We start from the raw sequence: 23,032 nt of genomic DNA on the forward strand, positions 1-23,032 counted from the left end.
AAAAGGAGTTCATTGGCTTCTCCAGACTGCCAACATTAAGAACCCTCATGAATGTCATTTGATTCCATGCCTTTTTAAGGTTTAATTCCAGTTGGGGTTGTTGTCATTTCGAATGAAATTTTTCTATTTGTTCTATGTCAATGTTTCTCAAAGTGTACGTCACAAAAACTTGGGGTTCCCTAGGATTCTTTCAGGGGATCTGCAGTTTCAAAACTGTTCCTGTAATTCTTATAAGACATTATTTACCCTTTTCATTCTCATTCTTTCATCCATGAATGGTGGATTTTTCCAGAGTTTACTAAACATGGGATGGCATCATTAATCTGATGTTTATGTACATTGGTTTTATTCTTGCTATTTTAAACTCAATATTTAAACATATCTCCTTTTTATTTTCAAATACCGTAAATATCAGTGGATATGACCTATGCAAACAATAGCTCTTTGAGCTTCTCAGTAACTTTAAAAAATGTCAATTTGTTCTGTGACCAAAAGGTTTGAGAACCACTATTCTTTACTTCATGAAAGGTCCCTTGAGTTTGGAAATGAGCTAGGAGAAGCAAGCAGCATATTGGCTGGGTTCTGGAGTTAATCATCCCATGCTACTGGAAGGCTTAAGAGACAGGGGTGTGCCGCCTTGATCACAACTCTGTTAATCATTCCTGGCATGCTTGGAGAGCATGTCATGTATTCTCTCTAGGCCTCTCTCCCTATACAATGAAAGGAGGTGAATTCTAGGGTCTTTCAAGGAGAAAAATTCATTCTGTAATTCTAGGAGTCTCAGATTCACTTGAAAGGCCATGTCATGTGGAAGTTTAAAGCAGGAGTCAGTAAACTTTTTCTACAATGTGCCAGACAGGAAATATTTTAATCCTTTGCCACAGCTACTCAATTCTGCTGTCATAGCATGAAAGCAGTCATAGATAATATGTAAATGAATGAGCATAGCTGTGTTCCAATAAAACAGTACTTATGAAAACAGGCAGTGAGCTGGATTTGCCCTTGGACTGAAATTTATTGACCTTTGCTTGAGTGCAAGAGCTCTGAAATCCAACTGCTAAGGTTTAAGACCTGCTTCTACCACTTATTAACTGTGTTACTTTAGTTAAGTTACTCAGCTTCTTCATGCCTCAATTTTCTCATCTATAAAATGGTAATGATCATAGCACCTCCCGTATGTTGTTGCATGCAAAGAAGTAGACAGTGCGAGGCCACAGGCAAGCATTTGGTAAGTATGAATTATTATTATTATTTATTTTTTCAGTGGAGTTGAGGAAGATTGATCCTGAGTTAACATCTGTTACCAATCTGTCTCTCTTACTTTGAGGAATATTCTCCCCGAGCTAACATCTGTGTTAGTCCTCCTCTATATGTTATGTCACAGGCCTTAACATCATGGCTTTATGAGTGCTGTGTAGGTCTGCACATGGCATCTGAACCCAAGAAATCCAGACCGCCAAAGCGGAGCATGCAAACCCAACCACTATGCCACCTGGCCAGCCTCTTAATTATTATCACTTGAGGTAACCAGACTCTTAATCAGTATGGTCTGAAGTATCTTCTTCCAGGATCTTCATTATTACCTGAGTGCTGAGCCAGTCCCGATTCTCTTCTCTGCTCATTTTCATTGGTACGTGGCTCATCTGGGTGACATATACTATCCAGCGACTCTCAAGAGACCTTTCAGAGAATAAAAGGGGAAGTGGTGACTCCATGGGGTGCTATGGTTCCAATCACCAGCCTGCAAGACCTAGCTAAGAATTGGAGGAAATGGAAGAGACTCAACAATTCTTCAAAAATGGTAATCATTTGTTGCTATTTTTATCTAGAGATGACACTTTAAACATTTGTTTTCATAACTTGTCATACTGCCTATTGTATGAGAGCAGTGGCCCAATAATTTGCTGTAAACATTGGTGCAGGATCAAAAGATATCTAGGGAAATTAACTGCATATGCAAAAGGATTGACAGCCTGAGATTTTTCATCAGGTAGAGCTGGTTCCAATCTCTGGTTTGGTACTGCCAGTGGCACTTACTGGCTTTAGAAACTTGGGAAAGTGATTCAATCTCTCTGACTTTGGTTTTTGGGAAATCTCTAGTCATAAAGTAACTTTAAAATATTCCTCTCATTCTATTATCTTTGGGAAAGATTATGGATGTCAAACTGGATTGTAATTTTAAATAATTTGAGATTAGATGGAATACTGCAATTCGGAATGAAGAAAGTGGGGAAAAAAGAGAAGATTGGCTAATGTTTTTCCAAGTAGCTCTTTGTATTAAACTATTTCTACCAGTTTTTTTCACACTTTTTTGATAATGTTGCAGTTATAGAGAAGGGGGCATAGTGTCATAATCTTATGCCCATCACGAATTGATTAGACAAGGAAGGTAAGAGGATCATTCAGGTTATTGGAATAAGAGGATATTCTTGTTTTCTTACTTGACTAAATAGATAAGCCCTAGGGTTCCAAAGATTCCATAGAAATGGCCAAATATGATGAAATAGCGGATGTAAAAACTGCTGATCCAGGCAAATTCCTGCAGAGACAAATGCTCAAAAGTTAGATGCCCTGAACACAATTTCAATTCCCCTTTTCTAGGCTAGGGTCCCTTCACATACTTGCTAAATCTTATGTCCTGTTACTCAAGGAAGTTACATCTGGAAGGGACAAAGCATTTTCATTTCCCATTTTCAACCTGATCTAGCTTCAGAGAATGAGTCAAGTTACTCACGCCCCAATACCTTCGGAAGTACCACTGTTGTATGGATTGCACGTTCACATATATCGACATGAAGAAGGGAAGAGCAATTGAAGAAGTACAAAAGAAAAGATGGTGAATAAATGAGCAGATTGTGATTGCAAGTGAGCAGGAGTCTATCTTTTCCCCGTACCACACCTGGAATTTTGAACCTGAGAAAGAATGCAAGGTGGAGATGCATAACCACATCCTAGACTCCACCAGGCTTTTTCAGTCTCTTAGGATGAACCAGGAATTTGGTTCAAACTCCCACAAGGAGACTAGAGAAGCTTTGAAGATTTGAGCCATTCTTGATGGAAGCATCCTGGAAGAGCTTCTGTGAGCTTTCAAGTTTTCTCAAGGTCTATGGAATCCATCAGTCCTTCACATTCTTTAGGATTCATCACTGTCACAGTATGTCAAGGTGGCAGAAATAAAGAAGGTGTACTCATCGCCTGGGTAAAGGGTTATGTACCTGCTTCTCTTCTAAGACCAATGAGGATGCCTGGAGCACAAAGGCATTTATGGAGACCCTTTTGGTTTTGACAGACTCTCTCCTTGACAAAACTTTAGTCAAGTCCTCTGAATCCTCTTCTTCACTAGGCCTCAGCATTGGTCTACAAGCTCTCAAACTGCAAACTCTGAGCAAGAAAGATTTCATCCACCCTCCACAATAAGAGACTGGAACAAACACCAGCATAGCTTCTAACAGCTCAAAGCCACATCTCTGGGATGAGCCCTGCCCCCTTAAAGTCCCTCCAGAGAAAAGTCAAGACTGTCAACAGAAGGTACTGCTTGTTTAAGCCAAAACATGACTATGGGCGTCTGACCTCCCTTTTCATTTCTGCTAGAAAACTTACAACTATAAACCTTTTCTGTCCCTTTGAGATGTATCTTCTACATGCAGAAATATCTTTCTCAAGGTCCTGGGAGTCATCCTTTGGAAAGATAATCATCAGGAAGGATAGGGCCCTGCATCCATGTCTCTGTGGGAGGGTAGGAGCCTAACACAGATTTCCTAATCACATTGAGGAGCTTCCCCTCCCCTCAACGTCTTTCAGTAATTTCCTTTTCATGTGCCAGGCTTTAAGGTCTCCCACTTCTTGATTCACCAGAGTTGAGCTCCACTTATACTGAATTTTCCATTTCCTACAGCAGTAGCTTGAATAAAATCTGTCTTGCCACGTTTAAGAAAAGACTAACTCAGTTTCTCTTTGACAAATTGAGGATGACTCATTTGTACCCATGTTACTAAGTTGTCATTTGAAGGGAAAGGATATAGTGAAATAGCTGCTGAGAGTAGTATAGTTTGTGAGGTGGGCATTCTGCAGTCAATCCACACCCTTTATTCATTCTTCATAAGCTAAGGGCATATTGCAGCACTACAGACATGGGAGATGAGTTCAGAAATGAAACTTCAACTGCTTTTTTATTACATGAACACACATCTAGTTAGGCTGGGGGTCATATTCTGGTCAAAATGGGGCACTGTTGTCCTCATTCCTCTTTTTGATCATGCAAGAAAAGGAGAAGGTGACTACCACAGGAAGGGGCTGCAAAATTCCAGCATGCACAGCAGAGGAAGTTGCCCCCATATCTCAAAATATGAGCTTACATGCCACTCTTTTCAGGCATGTTACCGATGACCACTGGCAACCAACATCTGAGCAAATCAGGCATCCACAACAGAGTTTCCCAGTCTTACCACTGTGAACGTTTTGGGCCAGATAATTCTTTATTGTTAGGCATTGTCCTATGTACTGTAGGATGTTTAACAGCGTCCCTGGCTTTCTACACACCTGGAAGCTATTACCATATTTTCTTCTCTGTTATGATAACCAAAAATGTCTCCAGACATTGTCAGATGTCCCATTGGCAGCAATGTTACTCCTGCTGAAGAACCACTGATCTACAGGAGATGTTTGAGACATTCCCTGATTTGGGCTTATTTCCTGAATGTTTAGATGAGCATATTTTGAGGTTCCATGAACTTTTACTTGTGAGCTGTTATGTGTTTGATTTTGATTAAGAGCAAAGCATTTTTGCCACTGATGTTTTTCATTACTGCCAGTGTTAATAGTTACCCTAGTTTCTTTTCAGCCTCGACCACATTCAGACCTAATATATAAATATATATAAATATATATATATGTGTGTGTGTGTGTGTGTGTATATCTTACTCATTGATCAATAGATAGATATAGATACATAGCAGGTACACATGTATATCCAAATTATGTATATATATTATTGTCCACAAAGATATCTTCTACAGTAATGTGTAACCCCTGGGAACAGCCAACTTTCTTTCACACAGAAGCTCTACAGCTGTCTTTTATTCCCAGAGCTCTACATTTCCTGGCATCATACTGTCCATGCTTTGGCATTCTTTTGCTATCTGTCTTTTCTCCTGATCCAATACCGCTATTCTTTTCTTCTTGACAGGTCTTTAGTCTCCCCAGGATGAGAGTCCCAGATGCAAATCCCCTTGATTGGCATCCTGCCTTCCATCCTTCTTGGAGCATCTCCTTCCCTGCCTCATACCCAGAGTGATGAGATGACTATTAAAAATTCCTATTTGTTTTTCCATTTTCCTTTCCAGATTTTCACCCCAGGAAGTCTGAAAGAAGACATGCTGCTTTTCTCAGTCACAATAAGACAGTGGCTTGTCTCTGTTGGCGGGTTCTAGTCTGCCTTCTGGCTTGACAACTGCTTGCCTCAAGGAAATGGAATGAGAAGAAATGTGGCTGCAAGGAGACTCACCCGTGTAGAATAACAGGTGCTGCTTCTCATAGTTGATGTATTTGATTTTCTTCTTGCCATACTGCATGGAGAGAGAAGAAAACTTAGATGAAAGACAATACCTCTGGCTACTACAGTGAAGGACATCTGTGTGTATGAATGAGAGGGTCTATGAGTGTCTAGAATATCTATGGAAACAGTGATCTGATCAAAGTTCACTTGTGGTCACATTTGAGGCACTACAAGAACCAGAAGTGGGATGGGAGGAAATCCTGTGGCATTTTTTGCTTTAATTAAATGTGGGTAATTCTTGCATGCATGGTGTATGACGTTTGACCATGGGCATTGCGATCATTTTTTCAATCCCATGGAAACCATTTTGAAATTTTTTGTCCTTATGTTGAGTGGAGTGGTGATTCAGAAGAAAATTTCTTATGAGTTTTCCCAAATCTTCTTTAACTGCAGTGTATAGAATTCTGCTGGAAGCTCAGTCTCCATCTATATTTATTCACTCAAGAGATGTTTATTGAATGGTCATGTAGGAAAAATATAGGCATGGCTCCTCCTATCTGTTTCATCATTCCTCCTTTGTGTTCTCATCATGAATGTCATGCTGTGGTTTTTGTTGAGAAGACGTGATCATATTATATATAATCCCATGACTGGGAATTTCATTCATTTTCTTGGGGTCTCTCTCAGTTAATTTAGTCTTTCAGTGCACAAAGACAGCAAATACCCTGAGAGAAGACATAGAAGTAATGGTTGTATATCCAGTAACTAGCAGACTCTCAATGTTTAATCTAAGGAATGAATAAATAAATGATAATTCACATTCACTCTGTATTTTTGCTGTATGTTCAATTACTTATCACTCCAGGCAGTGGTTGACTCTTGCTTTCCTCATTCCCTTGATAACTTCACTCTTACATATAGTTTTCCTCTCTTGTGGATAGTAGAGTTTTTACATCCTTCTCTTATTGTCAAAAATAAGAAGTAAATATCATGGTGATGAAGTAATAATAGCTGTTTGCAGTTACTCTCAAACTTCCAAATATTTAAGTAATGGGAAGCATGGAAGAAAGAATAGCTAGAAAATGCTTTGGAGTTAGCGAACCAAGGTGAAGGGGTGATTTTGAAAATGTCTCCACAGGAGGACTCTGAACCTCCCAGGTGCACGGGACCTGGCACATTGAGGATTCAATTAATGACTGCTGAAGGACGGAATATTTGAAGAAAGTGGTAGAAAGATTCACAGTAAAATGAGAAGAATGGAAAACTTCAAGACTCAGCAGAACTATTTTTTGATGTCAAACAACTGAATTTAAAAATGTAAATAATTTTAAGTAATGTCTTCTATGGTAGCTTAGAAGCTATATTGTACAGAAGTTGAGGTTTCAAGTGAGAAGTCCCAAGAGCAGCTGTAAAACCTGCGAGGTGGCTTCCACCATTTGTGAAGAGGCAACACGCATATTGAATATGACTCTAAAGAAGGCACTTCTGGAGAGGGTTGTGCTGCTTCGCGAACTTCAGTGAGACAAATCTCTCTTTCTCTGGGGGGATAATTAGAGAAATTTAAAATGTCACAGTTTTCGTGATGAGCATAGGAGTTCACAGACATCACAGTGGCCCAAACTGTTTGCAGAACCATGGTCAAAAGCAAGTGATTTGTGATCAAAGCTAACGATTTTCTTTACAACTCTAGGCAGCATATTTCATTTCCTAATCAGCTGGGGAAGAAGATGAGTTGCAAAAAGCTGGGAAAACCTATTTTCAAAACATTGTACATAATTTTTGTTTTTTGTACCACAGGGCTTGGGCAGTGACTGACAAATCTGTGCTCTTTTATTTTATAAAACTCCTAAATTCGTCTAGAAAGAGACAGCACCCTCTTCCTAAGTACCTGATTCTGACGATTCATCATTTCCCTCTGAGAAGACAGACTTCTGTGGCTGTCCCTAAACCTGATTTGTTGACAGAAGATCACCCCCTAAGAAACTTAGCAATTATTCTTGACTTTATGTCTTTAAGTTGAGGTTTAAAAAATGATCAACATGTGAGAATTTCTGGAATTGATATTTTGCTTTGCTTTCTGTGGTTTATGAAGTCCAAATTAGAGCTTGTGTCTCTAAGTATCTTCAAGACACTTGGGCAGTGGTTCATGTGTAAATGAACCAAAATGAATGTTAGCTGAAAATAACAACATAGTATCTTCTAGATGAGCTGGAATTACTTGAGATAATTAGCTATTTTGTTGTTTGTGATTTAGTGATTATTGAATATACTGACATGCCTTCTCTAAGTGAATATCTCTATATGCTTCTTAAACTTTGAAGAGTCATTGTCAACCTCAGTCATCTAGTTTCATTGTCTAACATTAGCTTGGGTTGTCTCAGAGGTAGTGACAGGTGCTGCGCAGGGATCCCTCTGCCACCAGGATTGCTGAAGCACAGTGATAGGGGTTATCACATTTCCTACTGCAGGAAGTTGGATTGGATGACCTTTATGGTCATAGAGTCACACACTCCACATCTCCTCCTGTTCTTATAACCCAAGATTCTGTCATTTCAAATTTGTAACCTGGACATAAAAGGAGAGGTGCCCTCAGAATATGCTTGAAGCTGGAACCTTCAGCTTGATTTTTACAAAGCAACCCTGTAGACCTTTCCAAGAACCACTTCCAGTAACATTTCTCTGGTGCCCCTGATTTCTAAATGTACCTCAACAGGTTGAATGTCTCCAAACAGAATAATTGAGCCCAGGTTAATATCTTGGTCTTTGGAACAGATGTTTGGTTTTACATGACGCTGGAAGTGTCCATGATTCCACCAGTTTCTGGATATGCCCTGAGGAGAAGAGAGAGTTGATTAGCTGCAAGATTTCTCTCCTGAAATATCCTTTGCTATCAGAGTTTCCTGCATACATCTCCAAAGTCAAAATAAGATACTTGAGCTTCTCAAACTTGTCCCCACAGCCAGGTCACAGAATAATTCACTGGACAGAGGCTCTCAAAGTCTATGAACAAATAGTTATCTGATTCAGGAACATAATCCTGGATAAAACTACTCTTGATAATGAAAAAATCATAAAAACCTGTTGAAATAGAATGCTTTTCCATCATTATGTTTCATGATTCAGATTGAAGAAAAAGTCTAAAGATAGATGGGGCAGAGAGTATCCTTCCTTGTTGTAAAACAAGTAAAGAAATCTCAGTTCCAAGACTTGAATTAATTCTGTGGAAAAAAATTGGCCCTTCATTTTGAAGAATCCTATTTCAGTGAAAATTTCAAAAGAATTATGGATCTGAAATGATCTTGTAAGGGTCTTGACTCAGATCTTTGCATGAACAGGCTTCAATGCTCTGGTATAAAAATAAATGTGAGTAAAAATATTTCAGCTGAAGCCAAGCTTGAATCATGTCTGATGAGGTTGCTTGTGGTTTTATCTCTCTGAATGAAAGTCTGAATGTGTTAATAAAACAAAGGATTCAGAAACACATCAACCTGATTCATAAACTAAATAAATACTGCTGTGTGGTGTGGACAAATTACTCATCCCCTTTGAGGGTCAATTTCATCTCCAATAAATAGAGTATAATGACATTTATATCCATGGGACATTTGGGGAGACATGAGATGCTGTACATAAAATGTTGGCACATTGAAATATTTAGTTTCCCCTCGTTTCTCCTATTATGTTAATCATTTATAGAAGAATAAGCAGTAGATGTAGTTTTTCCTCAGTATTTGACATCTATCCATGACTGTCCGATGCATGTTTTAGATTTACACTGTTCAATTACGTAGTCCCTAACCACTAGTGGCTATTGAGCACTTGAAATGTGACCAAATTAAGATGGGCTGAAAGAGTATAATGCATACTAGATGTTGAAGACTCTGAATGAAAAGGGGATGTATGTATCTTATTAATAACTTTTATGCTGATTACAGGTTGAAATGATAATATTTGAATACATATATTGTGATAAAGTTACCTTCTAAAATGTGGCTATCAGAAAATTTAAAATGACATGCATTTTAAATGTGGTTGGTATTATTTTTTTATGTTGGACTACGTTGATTGATTCATCTATAGTAGAGAGAGATGAGTATGTTTGAAAATCTGTAAGTGTTGCCTTTCCAGAGTATTCACTGAGTTTTCTCATAGCAACTCACCCCCTTACCCCAATCCATCAGGAGAGGCATCCTCTTCTCAATTCTAACACTTGCTAATACCCTTACACTGGAATCTCTCTCTCAAGTCTAGATCTCTCTTGAATTTTATGCTTGAATGAGCAGTCACTTTCCAAACATTTCCTTTTGGATGTCTCATGATATTTCAAACTCAATGTGTGCCACTCAATTTCTATTCCCCCTTCTGGTGCCCCACCACACTCCAAGCTTCTCTCAAAGTGCACACTACTCACTCACTCTTAAAATTGTGTATTCACTCATTTATTCACCTATTCATTATTTATTCTGAAGTATGTGCCATATGTCAGATACTGAGCTAGGCATTTGGAATATACAGATAGACAGGATAAAGTGGTGTTCTCACACTTATGAAACATAGAATCTAGTGGGAGCAGTAGACAGTTTAACAAGAACAGTACCATAAGCAATGATACTGTTTTTCAATTAAAACCTCTGAGAACCATCATTTGCCCTCAACCAGTATCTGATTGCATCCTTTTAGCTAATGGCTAACTGTGGAAATTGCTAATGTAAGTGACAGGTTTTGATTCATGATAGATCGGGAGTAGACCTTGACAGCTCAAGATCTTGGAGCTTAGAATAGTGGTCAGAGGAATTATTGGTGTGATCAAAAGCTGCTGCCTCCAGCCTGGTCCCTGTGTCTGGAAGCCACTATTACTGGAGACCATAACGAAGTACCATTACCAGCTTCATGCAAAACAGGCTGTTCCTGAACCAAATTCCATGCAGAAATTGCCCTAAATCATTCTTTATATCCAAGGTACATCTAGGTGCAGTATAGAGAATCCAGACTCTGGACTGAAACCATCCTGAATTTAAATCCCTGCTACTAGGTGTGTGGCATCATGCAATTTCCTTATCTGTAAAATGGATGAGATTACTGGGAGGATTACAGGAAATAGCATACTTGACCCCCTCCCAAAAAAGTGTTTCAGGACGGAGTCATGGAAAGAGCATGGGCCAGATTTTCAAGGAAGGTCTTAATTTCAAATGTTCTGACTCTTTATCCCTATGATAACACGTGATTCTTGTAGGTTTTGAAATATACATGCTGGGGGTGGGGTTGAAAGATATACTACAAGGAGTCCATTTTGATTTAAGCATTGCACAGAAGTCCATAATGTGTGACATTTCTTTCCCTATTTCAGAAGGGCCCTTTTATTGTGCAAAAACTGCAATCAACAGAACATACATATTTTTGCACAGCTAGTGCTGAATATTCCAAAGAATTAATATAATCTGTGTGTTTTTCAGGGGGAAGGTAAATTGATACAAAATCAAGTTTTAAATTTAAAATTGGGATGCTTATATAAGGCAAAGATGATGTTTATATCTTAATTTTCCATGTTACCTCCCACCAGCTCACTTTTCCTTCCCACAAGTGATTTTCTCTCCTCACATAGCTCAAGCCTTTATTCATATTCCTCACAAAGCATTGTTTTTTCTATGAAAAGGAGAGTATACATGATTTGCTTTCAGAGCTATTTCCCATTACTCTGTTCATGAGTCATCAAAGTTGTATTTATTTCAACCAGTACAAAATTATTTCTGGAAATAAAATTTATAGAGAGAGCTGTGTACGAATTTAGGACAATGGGAAAGGTGTGATTTTTTAAAAAGCATCAGCAAGGGTCGGGCTGATGTGTAATATTCTATACAGTGTCACCAAATCCACTGTCAATTACTTACAGGGCACATGAGTCTCACTTATCCTCTGACTTTCTCAGAACAAGGGAAGGAGGGTCAAAGGGTGCATTACCTGAATCTCACAATAACATGGAAACCATCTCTGCTTTATTTCTGTGATAGGGATTTCTGAGTGAATCAAGGTATACTTCAACTAACACTGGTGGATAAAGGGCAGAATAGTCTGCCTACAGAAATTCTCTGATAAAATGAAACTTGTCACGTTTAATGACAATATACTATTTACTTTAACCATTTTGAGTGACAGACATATTTCTTATTTGAATACAGATCCAACCCTGTGTTGTTCAATCTACTTAAGCCTCAATTTGCTCAATTAGAATGTAAGTAGATAAGAAGACGAGGTGCTTCTAAGATTCTTCCAATTTAATGATTCTGTGATTTATGGCCTACTTCTTTATCTTCTTAGTAACATCACGAGTAAACATTTTTCTTAATGATTGTGGGTCCTCATTTTGATTATGGAAAGATTGTTCCTAATTTTACCAACAGCTGACAATTATTGAGCATTTCCCATTAGTCATACTTTGCATTCTGCACAACACATGAGTATCACACATAATCCTAACAACATCCCTGTCAGGTCAAAGCCATCATCTATGTCCATTTTACAATTGAAGAAAGTGAGGTTCATGGACATTAAGTAACTTGTTCAAAGTGGCCCAGCTAACCAGTGGTTGAGTTCCTACAAAGGCGGGTCTGATGTTAGAGCAGCAGTTCTTAAATCTGGCTGCAGGTTAGAATCACCTGGGGAGCTATCAAAACAGTGCTGATGTCCAGACCTCCCCAGAAATGAATTAAATTAGAACTTCTAGAGAGGCAGCAGTGTTTTCTAAAACCTCCTCAGATGACTTAAAATGAGTCAGAATTGAGAAGCGAGAATGAATCTTCTGGAGATTGCATGATTTAATTTTGTATTATGATTTCTCCTACTCATCAGCTTATGGACTTTGGCTTAAATAGTTAATTAACCCTTTGAACATCAGTGTTGGCTTCAAAAAGTGGGTGCCATAATCCCCCAGCTCATGAGCATTATATGAGACAATTTCCTAAAGGGGATAGTTCTGAACCTTGCCCTTGGTAGGCTCTCATCTAATATGAGTTCCCGTCTGCCTTCCTTGTCACTTGCTGTCAGTAGTTTCTGCTCACTACTCTGCGGGTCTGACTTCAGCATTTCCTTCACTCTCTTATTAGTTGGCCACTTCCAAGTCACTAGCGGCTAGGGAACCAGATAACCAGGAATAGATCTATTTTCTGGTTAAATGAAACTTCTCACATAAAATGGCAATAGATTATTCACTGTAAACATTTAGGGGCTGACATATTTCTAATATGAATCCAGATCCAGATTAGATGATTCTAAACTTCTTCCAATTCAATATAAAACCAGCACGTTAAGGAAAAACAAATAGGTTCTGAATCAGTGCTTATGAGTTTTCCTAAGTTGGTCTGGCTTGAATGCAAGGATTTGGTTTAGTGGAAGGCTCAAAGGCATTCCTTCCCACCCCCTCACCTCAGTTCAGGCCAGAGTATACAGTCACTAAATCCAAGAGTGTCATAGAAAAAGCAGAGATCCAATTTAACTCCTAAGGATAGAGATGAGAACACTGAAGGCCAGATATACTATTTTATTCACTCAAGGTACATAATGAGCATTATCAGAGGAGGGCTAGAAGCCACTCTTGGCAGTTCTCTTCTGTTCTGGTTTCTTTCTTTGTTCATTCATTTAGTCATTCAACAAATACTTATTGAAGGTGTACAATGTGCTAGGCATTCTTCCAAGTGCTGCACTGCAGTGTGCATTGCATAGGACAGTGCACCTTGTTTCCTGGAGCTTATTTTAGGGGGATGAGACCAACCGCCATCATCACCACCTGTTTTGTCAGTAGTCTACATTTAATAACCCTTGACTCTTGAACAGAGCCATCTGACCTTCCATGACCATTCTTTTTCTTTCTCTTCATGTTTATCTCTTTTCCTGCATTTTTTCCTTTATTTCTTCATAGCCAGACTCTCCAGGAACTAATCAGGCTCACTGGATTCCCCTAGTTTCCCTGCAATAAATGTCCAGACCTCTTCTAAGAACATTCCCTCTTATGGTTTTAGAGGCACATGTTCATTTTTAAAGACACTATCCTTCTCCTGTGAGGTAGTTCCTTAATGGGGTGCCAGGGACTGGGCCAAATAGTTTACTGGTGTAATAAAAAAAATTAGAATTACTTAGAGAAAAATAAACTTTTTCCTCATAAAATTCTAACTTCAGCATATATATCACAATATTATATTACATATTAGTGTACATAATTATATAATATGTTTATATTTATAATATATGTTATATATAAATATATAATATCTACATTTTTAGGGGCTGGCCTGGTGGCGCAGCAGTTAAGTGCACATGCTCCCCTTCTCAGCTGTCTGGGGTTCGCTGGTTTGGATCCCAGGTGTGGACATGGCACTGTTTGGCATGCCATGCTGTGGTAGGCGTCCCACATATAAAGTAGAGGAAGATGGGCACAGATGTTAGCTCAGGGCCAGCCTTCCTCAGCAAAAAGAGGAGAACTGTCAGTAGTTAACTCAGGGCTAGTCTTCCTCAAAAAAAAAATCTACAATTTTGGTACGTTTACATTTATTTGTGTGGTTGTACAAACATTTTTACTGCTATGAGTGCACCAAGAAATTTAGAAACCAGTGCTTTAGGAAATGACTTTTAAGAATCCCATCATAGTCCCTGAACATCCTGTCTTTGAGATGACACATCACAAATTTTTGCATCAGGCGGTTCCACTTGGACTTCTTAAATATGGATACGTGTCCCATGTCATGCTGCAAAAAGCAACTCTGAGCCTAGAAGAGACCAAATTGTTGTTAGAGAAATTGGGATGTCAAGAAGTAATTCATAAATTAGCCTGATAGTAGGTTCAGGAGCCAGTTTGAGAAAAGGAGTGGGGATCTCGTTTGATCTAGAGCTAAGCTTACTTTCTATTTCCCACATGTCACATTCTTTCCCCCCTCCATTTGTTTGTGTAGATGGTTCTCCAGCTGAGAAAGATCTCCTTGTGACTGTGAAAATCTTCCAGTGTGGAGTGAAAAAAGCATGACCTTTGGAGTCAGGCACATTTGGGTTCTAAACATTCTTCAACATTTATGAGCTGCACAACTCTTGCTAAGTTATCAGTAACTTGAACCTCAGTTCTTCATCTGATAAGCAGACATACGAACACCTTACTCATGGAGCTGTTATGCAACTTAAATACATGTAAGTTGACTGGCTGTGCTAAGCATTAAATACATGTTTGCTTCCCTTCTTGTTTCCAAAAGTTGCTTTTCAAGGAATAAAACAAGTAAGCTTTTCAAAAAAATTAAAGTATAAAATTCTGGAATTAACATTGGTGTTAATTCTCCATGAAACCTTCCCCCGTTGTTCCAATCAGAATCATATGCCTCTCTCTGCTCCAACAAGACATACTCATTCCTCTCTTTGGCGTCAATGTCATTCTGTCATACAGTATGTTTAGCAATTTGAATGACAGCCTCCTCCAGTGGATGACTCATTTTCCAATTGCAGGGACCAAAAGCATTTGTCTTTATGTCTACAACACAATGTTGTGCTCATAGAAGGCCATGTTCAGAGATTCATACTTGATTCAACAGGGATTCATTGAATGCCCTGCTATGTTCCAGTTGCTGGTTTTCCTTTATGGTAAAATTCACACATTCTTAATCCTAATATAATAAGTTATAATCTCTGCTCTTAAAGAATTCATGGTTCGATGCATTGATAAATCTTGGTTGGTAAATGAATGAAAGATAAAGATGAGTGTTGCCTGGTTCAGAAAAGAACTTCAGATACTGAAGTTGTAGGGATAAAATTGGGTAAAGAGTAGCAACTGTCATGAATTAAATATTTACCATATGCAAGGTTTATGGTAAATATTTAATTGTTTGGTTAACTTGTTTAGCCCTCAGAATATTTCCATAAGCATATTTGTTATCCTCATTTTACAGACAGCAGAACTCGGGCCCAGCAAGATTTGGTAATTTCCTTGTGAGACACTGATGAGCAGCTTGCCAAGAAGTATCACACAGCAGCTGACACCAATCTAAAGATCGAAGAAAAAGTTTTAAGTCTTCCCCTAAAGCTACCGCCTGTGCTTAGAATGCCTGCTTACCTCAGAAATTGTGAGGAGAAAGGAAATGAATATTGTAATAGGCCAGCCATTCCCAAAATGCCACAGTATTAACCAAGCCGTGGCTTCCAAAATCAAGATCTGGGCAAGGTGAAGGGAAAAGAATCCCAGATTGACATTGAACATATTCATAGCCTCTAATTTCCTCCACAATTCTTGGAAATATTCCACCAACTGGGACCGTGAAATAAATGTTCAAGGAATGAATTAGATTCTTTAAGGGAAAAAGGAACAATAATTAAGAATCTATTATATCAACTTACGAATGCCTTAATTTTGTGAATAGAAAATTATTACTATTAATAAATTTACTTGGGTGGAATCATAAGCAAAATACAATGAACAAACAAAACATTTTAAAAAGTTACAATAACTTTTTTTCTCCTCTGGTGAAGTGAAATATGAGTAGTGATTTTTAACTTGTCCTCAAACTGTTATGGAATTCAGTTAGAATAAATTCTTTTTTCTGAGTGGGGGTTTGTCAGTAAAGAGATACAAAATTCCAGTAGTTGTCTTTTACACTATCAGTACTGTTTCAGATGTCGATTGAGCTCTGGTTATGTTTGGAGAACTGGTTATGTTTTGTACATATGGATCTGTGCTCCTCTAGTTAGTGCTACAATTTACAAAACGTTTTCAATGTCATCACCCATTTATATGTGCAAAGGGCTTTAGCCTATAAAATGATGAACAAAAACCAATATAATTCACTTAGATTAGCTCAAAGGATGACTTTCCCGTGAGCTGCTCAATGGATCTTCAGAAACAAGACACAGGGTCTCCAAGGCCATTAGTGTTTGTCTGCTCTGGAGGGGTCCTGGTCCTGTGGACAAGTAGTATGCATATGTGCATGTGTGTGTAGGTTTAATGCTAGCATTCGTTTACAAGCTTGCCACATTATACTCGAGAGTCAGTGCAAAGGCTGGAAAGAAGTATCTCTTAGTTTAATGACTAGAATGGGTTTAAAATCAGGATACTTAAGAAAGTGAACAGGGTATAAGAAAGAGATTAGGATTGTTCAGAGGTAAGAAAGGTGAGAAATTTGAAACAAAAAAGAAAGAGTTATGAAAAAAATTCTAGAAAGCAAAAGTTTCATTTCAAAACTCACTGGTGCAACTTTTAAGGGATCTGTTGCCTTGGAAAAGTCCTGATGGGCTTATCTCTCGAGCCTCCATAAACCTTGGAATTCTGATGGCCATCAATAATTTTAATAGGTCATGTCTGTGGTGCCTCCCAGCCTGATCACCTTTTTCAACCCATTTATTGTACAGAGTAGGGGGTTACAAAAGCCCAGATAATTAACAGGTCTGAAATCATCAGCAAGACATTGAAAAATGCTGGAGTTAAACCTGTGCTTCCTGACACCCACTTTCATGCTCAACGAGTAATTCTCTCTCTCTCTCTCTCCATATATATATATATATATATATATATATATATATATATGTATGTATGTGTGTGTGTGTGTGTAAATACATATATATCTATATAGATGTACTAAAGAAAATTTATGGTAGAATTTTACCCTCAAAGACCCATACTCTTTTAGATAATGAATGATTATCTCATAGTTGTCAGATACTACTGGGGTCTTCTTTTCCACGGAGAAAAATTTTTATTTATTTATTTATTTATTTTTTTGAGGATGATTAGCTCTGAGCTAACTAATGCCAATCCTTCTCTTTTTGCTGAGGAACTCTGGCCCTGAGCTAACATCCATGCCCATCTTCCTCTACTTTATACGTGGGACTCCTACCACAGCATGGCTTTTTGCCAAGTGGTGCCATGTCCATACCTGGGATCTGAAATGGCAAACCCCAGGCTGCAGATAAGCAGAACATGTGCACTTAACTGCTGCACCACCAGGACACCCCCCATGGAGAAAACTTTTAGGAAAAATAATTAAGGTTTGTATCATCTTCCTTTTTTAACCTAGGGCTTCCTGCCCTAAATAATGGGGATATATCTAGAGGTTTGTCAACTACTAGTGCCACCACTGATTCATGCTATGGATAGTATCTAAAATTTGTTTAGCATTTTCTATATTCTAGACCCTGCACTTTTAATGCCTTCAACTCTTTCAATAATCTCCCAATAATATTTATAAGGTTAGCGCTATTGTGGTTGCTATTTTATAGACAGAGAAACTGAAGCACAGAGAGGTTTTGTAACTGGCCTAAACCGACACAACTTGTTGCTGTGCTAGGTTGTGAGTCCAGGCTGTCTACCCTCAGAGCCCTCTATTCTTAATACAGAGCTGTGCTCCCTGACACACAGCCTTGTGGGATGCACACAATGGATGTCAACCTAAGGACTGAGCCTGAGTGTTTGTTTCAGGTCTGCAATTAACCAGTTCTGTGACCTGAGATGCCTCCTGCCCCTCTGTGAGTTCGTTTTCCCATTTCTTAATGCCGAAATATAATCCTTATTCTATCTGCCTCACAGTGATATAAAAATCAGCACTCTGTGCAAATTATTTTAAAAGAATTACACAAATGTCAGCTGTTTAAAAAATACATTCCAAAAAAATGAAATGTTCAATGTTAGCTAAAATCTCTTTAATGCTAATGTAAAACCATCCCAGTGAATTTTTAGTCTTCTAGAGACTCTGTCCTTTGAAAGACAGTATTTCAGGGAACCAAAGTGGTAGAGAAAGAAAGAGTAGCGCCCTGTCTTGGGGAAACCTAAGGAACTGGGCCAGACAGAAGTGACTTGGAGACTCAGTTCTTTGACACACTTGCTGCATGACTTTCAGAAAGTAATTTATTCTCCCTGAACTATATTTCCCCAAATGTAAAACAGGCTGTGGTTAATCCAGACTTCTTAGCTCAGCACCCAAGACACTGTCTCCCTCTCCTCCTTTTCTTTTCTGTTCTCCTACCTCTCCCCTCCTCTCATCGTCTTCTCCTCCTTCTCCTCTTCTCATCCTCAGTCCATGACAGTAGGTGAAATTAATTGAGCACACATACTTGCCATTATTGTCCTAAGACAAAGGAAACAGCTAAGCTGGGATGCTCATTTTTGGTTGGCACTTACTCATGACATGAATCATATCCATACTCTATCTCTGTACACATCCTCTTCTCACTGCCCTAGTCTTGTCTCTGTTGGCTTTGCTCATTTCTAGGCATTTGGGATTCTCTCTTTCAGAGCTGCACACAACTCTACCCTCTTTCACACTGCAGACCTCTAAATAGTTGAAATGGAGTTTGGTGTATTTCCTCTAAGTTTTTCTCATGCCTTCCCTGTTACGTTGACCTCTGACTCTCATGAGAAGGAACTTGAGTTTCTTAGTGTCCCTCCTTGAGTGTGGTGTCCAGTGATAAGGAGTGGACTGACCAGCACACAGAAAAATAAACCTACTTTCTTTGTTCCATACATGCTACTCATGGGCACACATCAAAATACTGCATTTGCTTCTTTCATTTAGCTCAGAACATTCTGTTGCCTTATACGAAACTTGTGGCTAATTTATATATGTGTTCCTTTACCCCTTTTGCCCTCCCCTCAACCCCTTCCTCTCTCGTAAGCACCTATCAGTTGAACATGACGCAGTCTACACAGAAATCAAAATATAATACATGCACCTGAAATTTACACAATGTTATAAGCCAATATTACCTCAATAAAATGACTTAAAGGCAAAAGAGATATGCACCCAAATTTCTCTAACAAAAGTGCACTTGTTGCGCATGTGTTATTTTATCTTATTTAAAAAAAAAACTTTGATTACAGTGAATTATTTCTGGGAAAAAACAAAGAATATCTTGTAACTATTCATATATATTTCCTGTCATCAAATGCTTTGCAATCCTCATTGTAATTATTGCAAAACAGCCCATGATATGGTCCTTGAGGGGTGGAAAAGTGTCATGCTCTCCAGTGAAGGTGAGCAGGACATAAAATCAGAGGGCTTGAGGTCCAATGTTTACTCTACAACTTAGAGGTTTTTACAGGTTGCACCCTGAAAGACTAATATGGATCAAAGTATGGTGTCTGTGTGCCAGCTCTGGACCTATGGCTGCACCTGCCTGGAAGGGGCACCCTTTGGTTATTTACTTAGAAACTATTCTCCAACTCTCCCTCCTCCTCATAATAGGTGAATAATGATACATAAGTAGTCTGTCCCATAGGGTCACTAATTCATTCATTTACTTAGTCAGTCATTCTAAAACCCTTTTTAGGATTCCATCCTATTTATTGATTAAGAGTGCAGGCTTGGGAATGAAACATATCTGGTTTGCATCTGGGCCCCACCGCTTACCAGGAATGTCCTGAGGAGTTTGCGGAAGCTCTTGGAGCCTTGGTTTCCTTAACCAGAATATGGGAATAACAATACCTTCATCTCAGTATTGTTGTAAAAATCAGAAGAGTTAAAATAAATTGCTCCCTTTGGTGCTTGGCACAAATTAAACCCTCCAAAGTATTCAACTCTCGTGTTTTATTATTACTTACTTCTCCTGAGATGGGTTGTAATTTTCTCCAAAGAACTTACAGAGGAAAATAAATTCATAAAACAAAATTGGCACATCAAATCTTATTATTGAACATATGAGCCATCTGATTGTTTTCAAACTACATGATTTAAAACTAATTGCACAGTACAAATAACTAGAATCTAGGCTTGGTCTTCCCACCTGGAAGAGACCACACCAGAAAAGCCAGAAACAACCTATAAGTCCGAGAAGAACATTTCAATCTGTCTAGGTTATCCTAGACATCCAATAAATGTTACAAGATTTTTTTTCAGTTAGCCATTTTGATGGAGGAGAGTGATGAGGATAAGCAGTGAAAGAAAGTGGAAATACTAGAACTTAATAAAAATAAAGGTTTTGATTCTGAGCCCAGCTGCTAGGTGACCTTGGACCAGCCTCTTAATGTCTGTGATTTTCATTTCTTTTGTAAAAGTGGTTTGTATAACCTGTATTACTCTGAATGACCTACAGGATCCAAGAAACCTCTGCAAATTCTAAAAGCCTATGTCATCGCAGGTTTTCCTCATTGTTATTAATGACATTTGATGTGTAACAGATGAACTGCTGTCTTTGTTTTAGAATTTCCAATGAAATGGGTCTCAGAAATTTCTACTTGTGGACAGATATATTTGTTTAGGTATTACTCCCTATTTGTAAATTTCTTCTTATCAAACAGTGACTCCATTTCAACACAAAACAAAACACTGATGACAAAACAAAACCCAGAATACACAAACATAGTATCCATCAACATCTGAGTTCATTTAAAACCCAGTCCAGAGACAGGGCAGAGATTTGATTTCCTTCCCATGGCATCTTCCCCAGCATACTGGTTGAGGATCTGGCGGCTACCTGGATGCCTGTTGGCCCAGCCAGTAACATCGTATACCTTGCAGTTGATCACTACCCACTGGTCAGCCTGCTGATTGTGTTTCTGGATCTCCTGCCAACTGTAACTGCTTAGGATTTGTCTGGGCTTCTCACAACACTTCCTATTTGCCTCCTGCTTCATAGAAGCCTTGATTTTCTCATCTTCCTCTGGTTTCAAGTTCCCCTGATGATTCTCACCTAGATAGGGCTGTCTCTTTCCTAACAAGACTCCCACTGCCCTCAGGTTTTTCTTCAAACTTCATCATCAATGAATCCTTGGGATTTCTGGATTGACTCCTGAAATTTCTACTCCTCACCTCGGATTGTATCATTAAAATGTCCTCTTCCTCTCCTTTCATTCCATTGAAGTATGATGCCTACTCAGAAAACTTTTTAGCTTAGTTGTCTCATCATGAACCCAAGAGAGAACTACTTCTTAGCCTCTAACTTTATGTCTGTCCTGATTCTTTTCTTCCCTGATGGAGTCTGAGACAGCTTCCCTCCTGGGAGTTAGGACCTGTCTCTCTTCACTTCTCTCCCATGATGCTCTTCTCTTACTACATCCTCCTTCATCATTAAATATCTCTTAGGATAGAGTTGGGTCCAATGCCAGTTGGGCTGAATGTTGTGGAGTGTCACATGACTCCCCTGCTCTGTTTCATGCTGGATTGGACTCACCAGCCCTCTGACCTGCCAGTGAATGAAGACATTTAAATTTTTTAATTCGACATGTGTGGGTTTACCAAAAGACAACATCAATGATACACTACTTTATCTCTTTTGTTTCCCATTCAAAGCCCACTAAATCTGTCAATATGCCTAAAGTTAATAGTAACTGACATTTGCTAGAACACATGATGATTTACACAGCCCCTGTTGTATGCATTATCTGATTTAATTCTCACATTGATCTTTTCAGGAAAGTGCTATTAGTGTGCCATATTCCAGGTAAGAACACAAAGGCTGAAGAACTCAGGTTCCTGCCTGAGTCACTCTGTCAGTGACAAGCAAACTGGTGCATGAATTCAGATTCTCTGATTCCAAATCCCAACTCTTTCAACTCTGCTCTGCAAACCTAGGGTCTAGACATTTCCCTATGTCTACAACTTTACTGAGTCATTTAGAAAGGAAGCAGAAGGACACATTCCATTCTGGTTAGGGGGAGTAGGGACTGGGTGAAAGGTCCTAATTTTAAGAAAAGAGGCAGCATGACATAATAGAAAGAGCCCATTCTCGTATTCAAGAATCTGTGTCAAGGGATTCAGCAAGTCACTCAGGCCAAGATTTATGTACTAAGTGTTTCATTCCAGTGCTATGTATAATTGCGAAAAACCAGAAATGACCTACATGTCTAACAATAAGGAAGAAGGCTGATTTATTATATCTATATATTGAATATGATGTAAATATTAAAAACAAAGCTTTATAGAATTTTTAATGGCATGTACTCATGTTTGCAATATAACAAGTGAAAAAATCTGCGATAAAATTCTGTGTACTGTATAAGATGTGATTGAAAGGGAAAACACCAAGATGTCGGCATTAGCTCTCTTTGGATTATAGTATTATTGATGTTTCTTTCTTCGTTATTCTTTATGGTTTGTTCCAAATTTTCTACAAATGAATGAATATTATTTTTCTAAATTGAGAAAAACAAGAGTTCTTTTTTGCAAAATAAAATACAGTACCAAAGAAAGAAAGGAAAAGCATGGATTTTGGATCTAGATGTGTCTGGGATCCAATTTCAGCTCTACCACTTATTAACTGTAGAACATCGTGCAAATTACCTACCTTCTTTGGGCTTTAGTTTTCGCATCTATAAAATGAAAGATTAAGCACAATTTTCAGGATTACAGTAAATTAACATAAATTCTATGGTATTTACACAAAAGACCTCAGTAGTTTCCATGATTTCTGTATGAGCATCTCACAAATTCAAGATCTATACATTTGGTACATTTGGTGGGTTAAATACATAAATTCAGGATAGCTCCAGAATTTCAGCATAATTGAATTTTGAGGGCAACAATCTGGTTGGAAGTTTGTTACAGGTTGTAGCCACTCCTGACACGGGAAGGGTTAATAATCACTGGA

General features: G+C 38.5%; 1 protein-coding gene across 1 annotated transcript in view; it reads right to left on the reverse strand.

Moving 5' to 3' along the window:
- The window catches only part of LOC139040624 (fatty acid desaturase 2-like protein FADS2B), a 52,377-nt gene that overhangs the window by 3,812 nt on the left and 25,533 nt on the right, over positions 1–23,032 (reverse strand). Inside the window, exons 2-8 of the mRNA XM_070487368.1 lie at positions 15,576–15,767; positions 14,151–14,250; positions 8,200–8,327; positions 5,504–5,564; positions 2,735–2,811; positions 2,442–2,539; positions 1,584–1,680 (exon numbers count right to left, since the gene is read on the reverse strand). Of these exons, the coding sequence (XP_070343469.1) occupies positions 1,584–1,680; positions 2,442–2,539; positions 2,735–2,811; positions 5,504–5,564; positions 8,200–8,327; positions 14,151–14,250; positions 15,576–15,767 (753 nt within the window). The remainder of the gene's footprint in view (positions 1–1,583; positions 1,681–2,441; positions 2,540–2,734; positions 2,812–5,503; positions 5,565–8,199; positions 8,328–14,150; positions 14,251–15,575; positions 15,768–23,032) is intronic.

Source organism: Equus asinus, chromosome 17 (genome assembly GCF_041296235.1).
Source record: "Equus asinus isolate D_3611 breed Donkey chromosome 17, EquAss-T2T_v2, whole genome shotgun sequence".
NCBI lineage: Eukaryota > Metazoa > Chordata > Mammalia > Perissodactyla > Equidae > Equus > Equus asinus.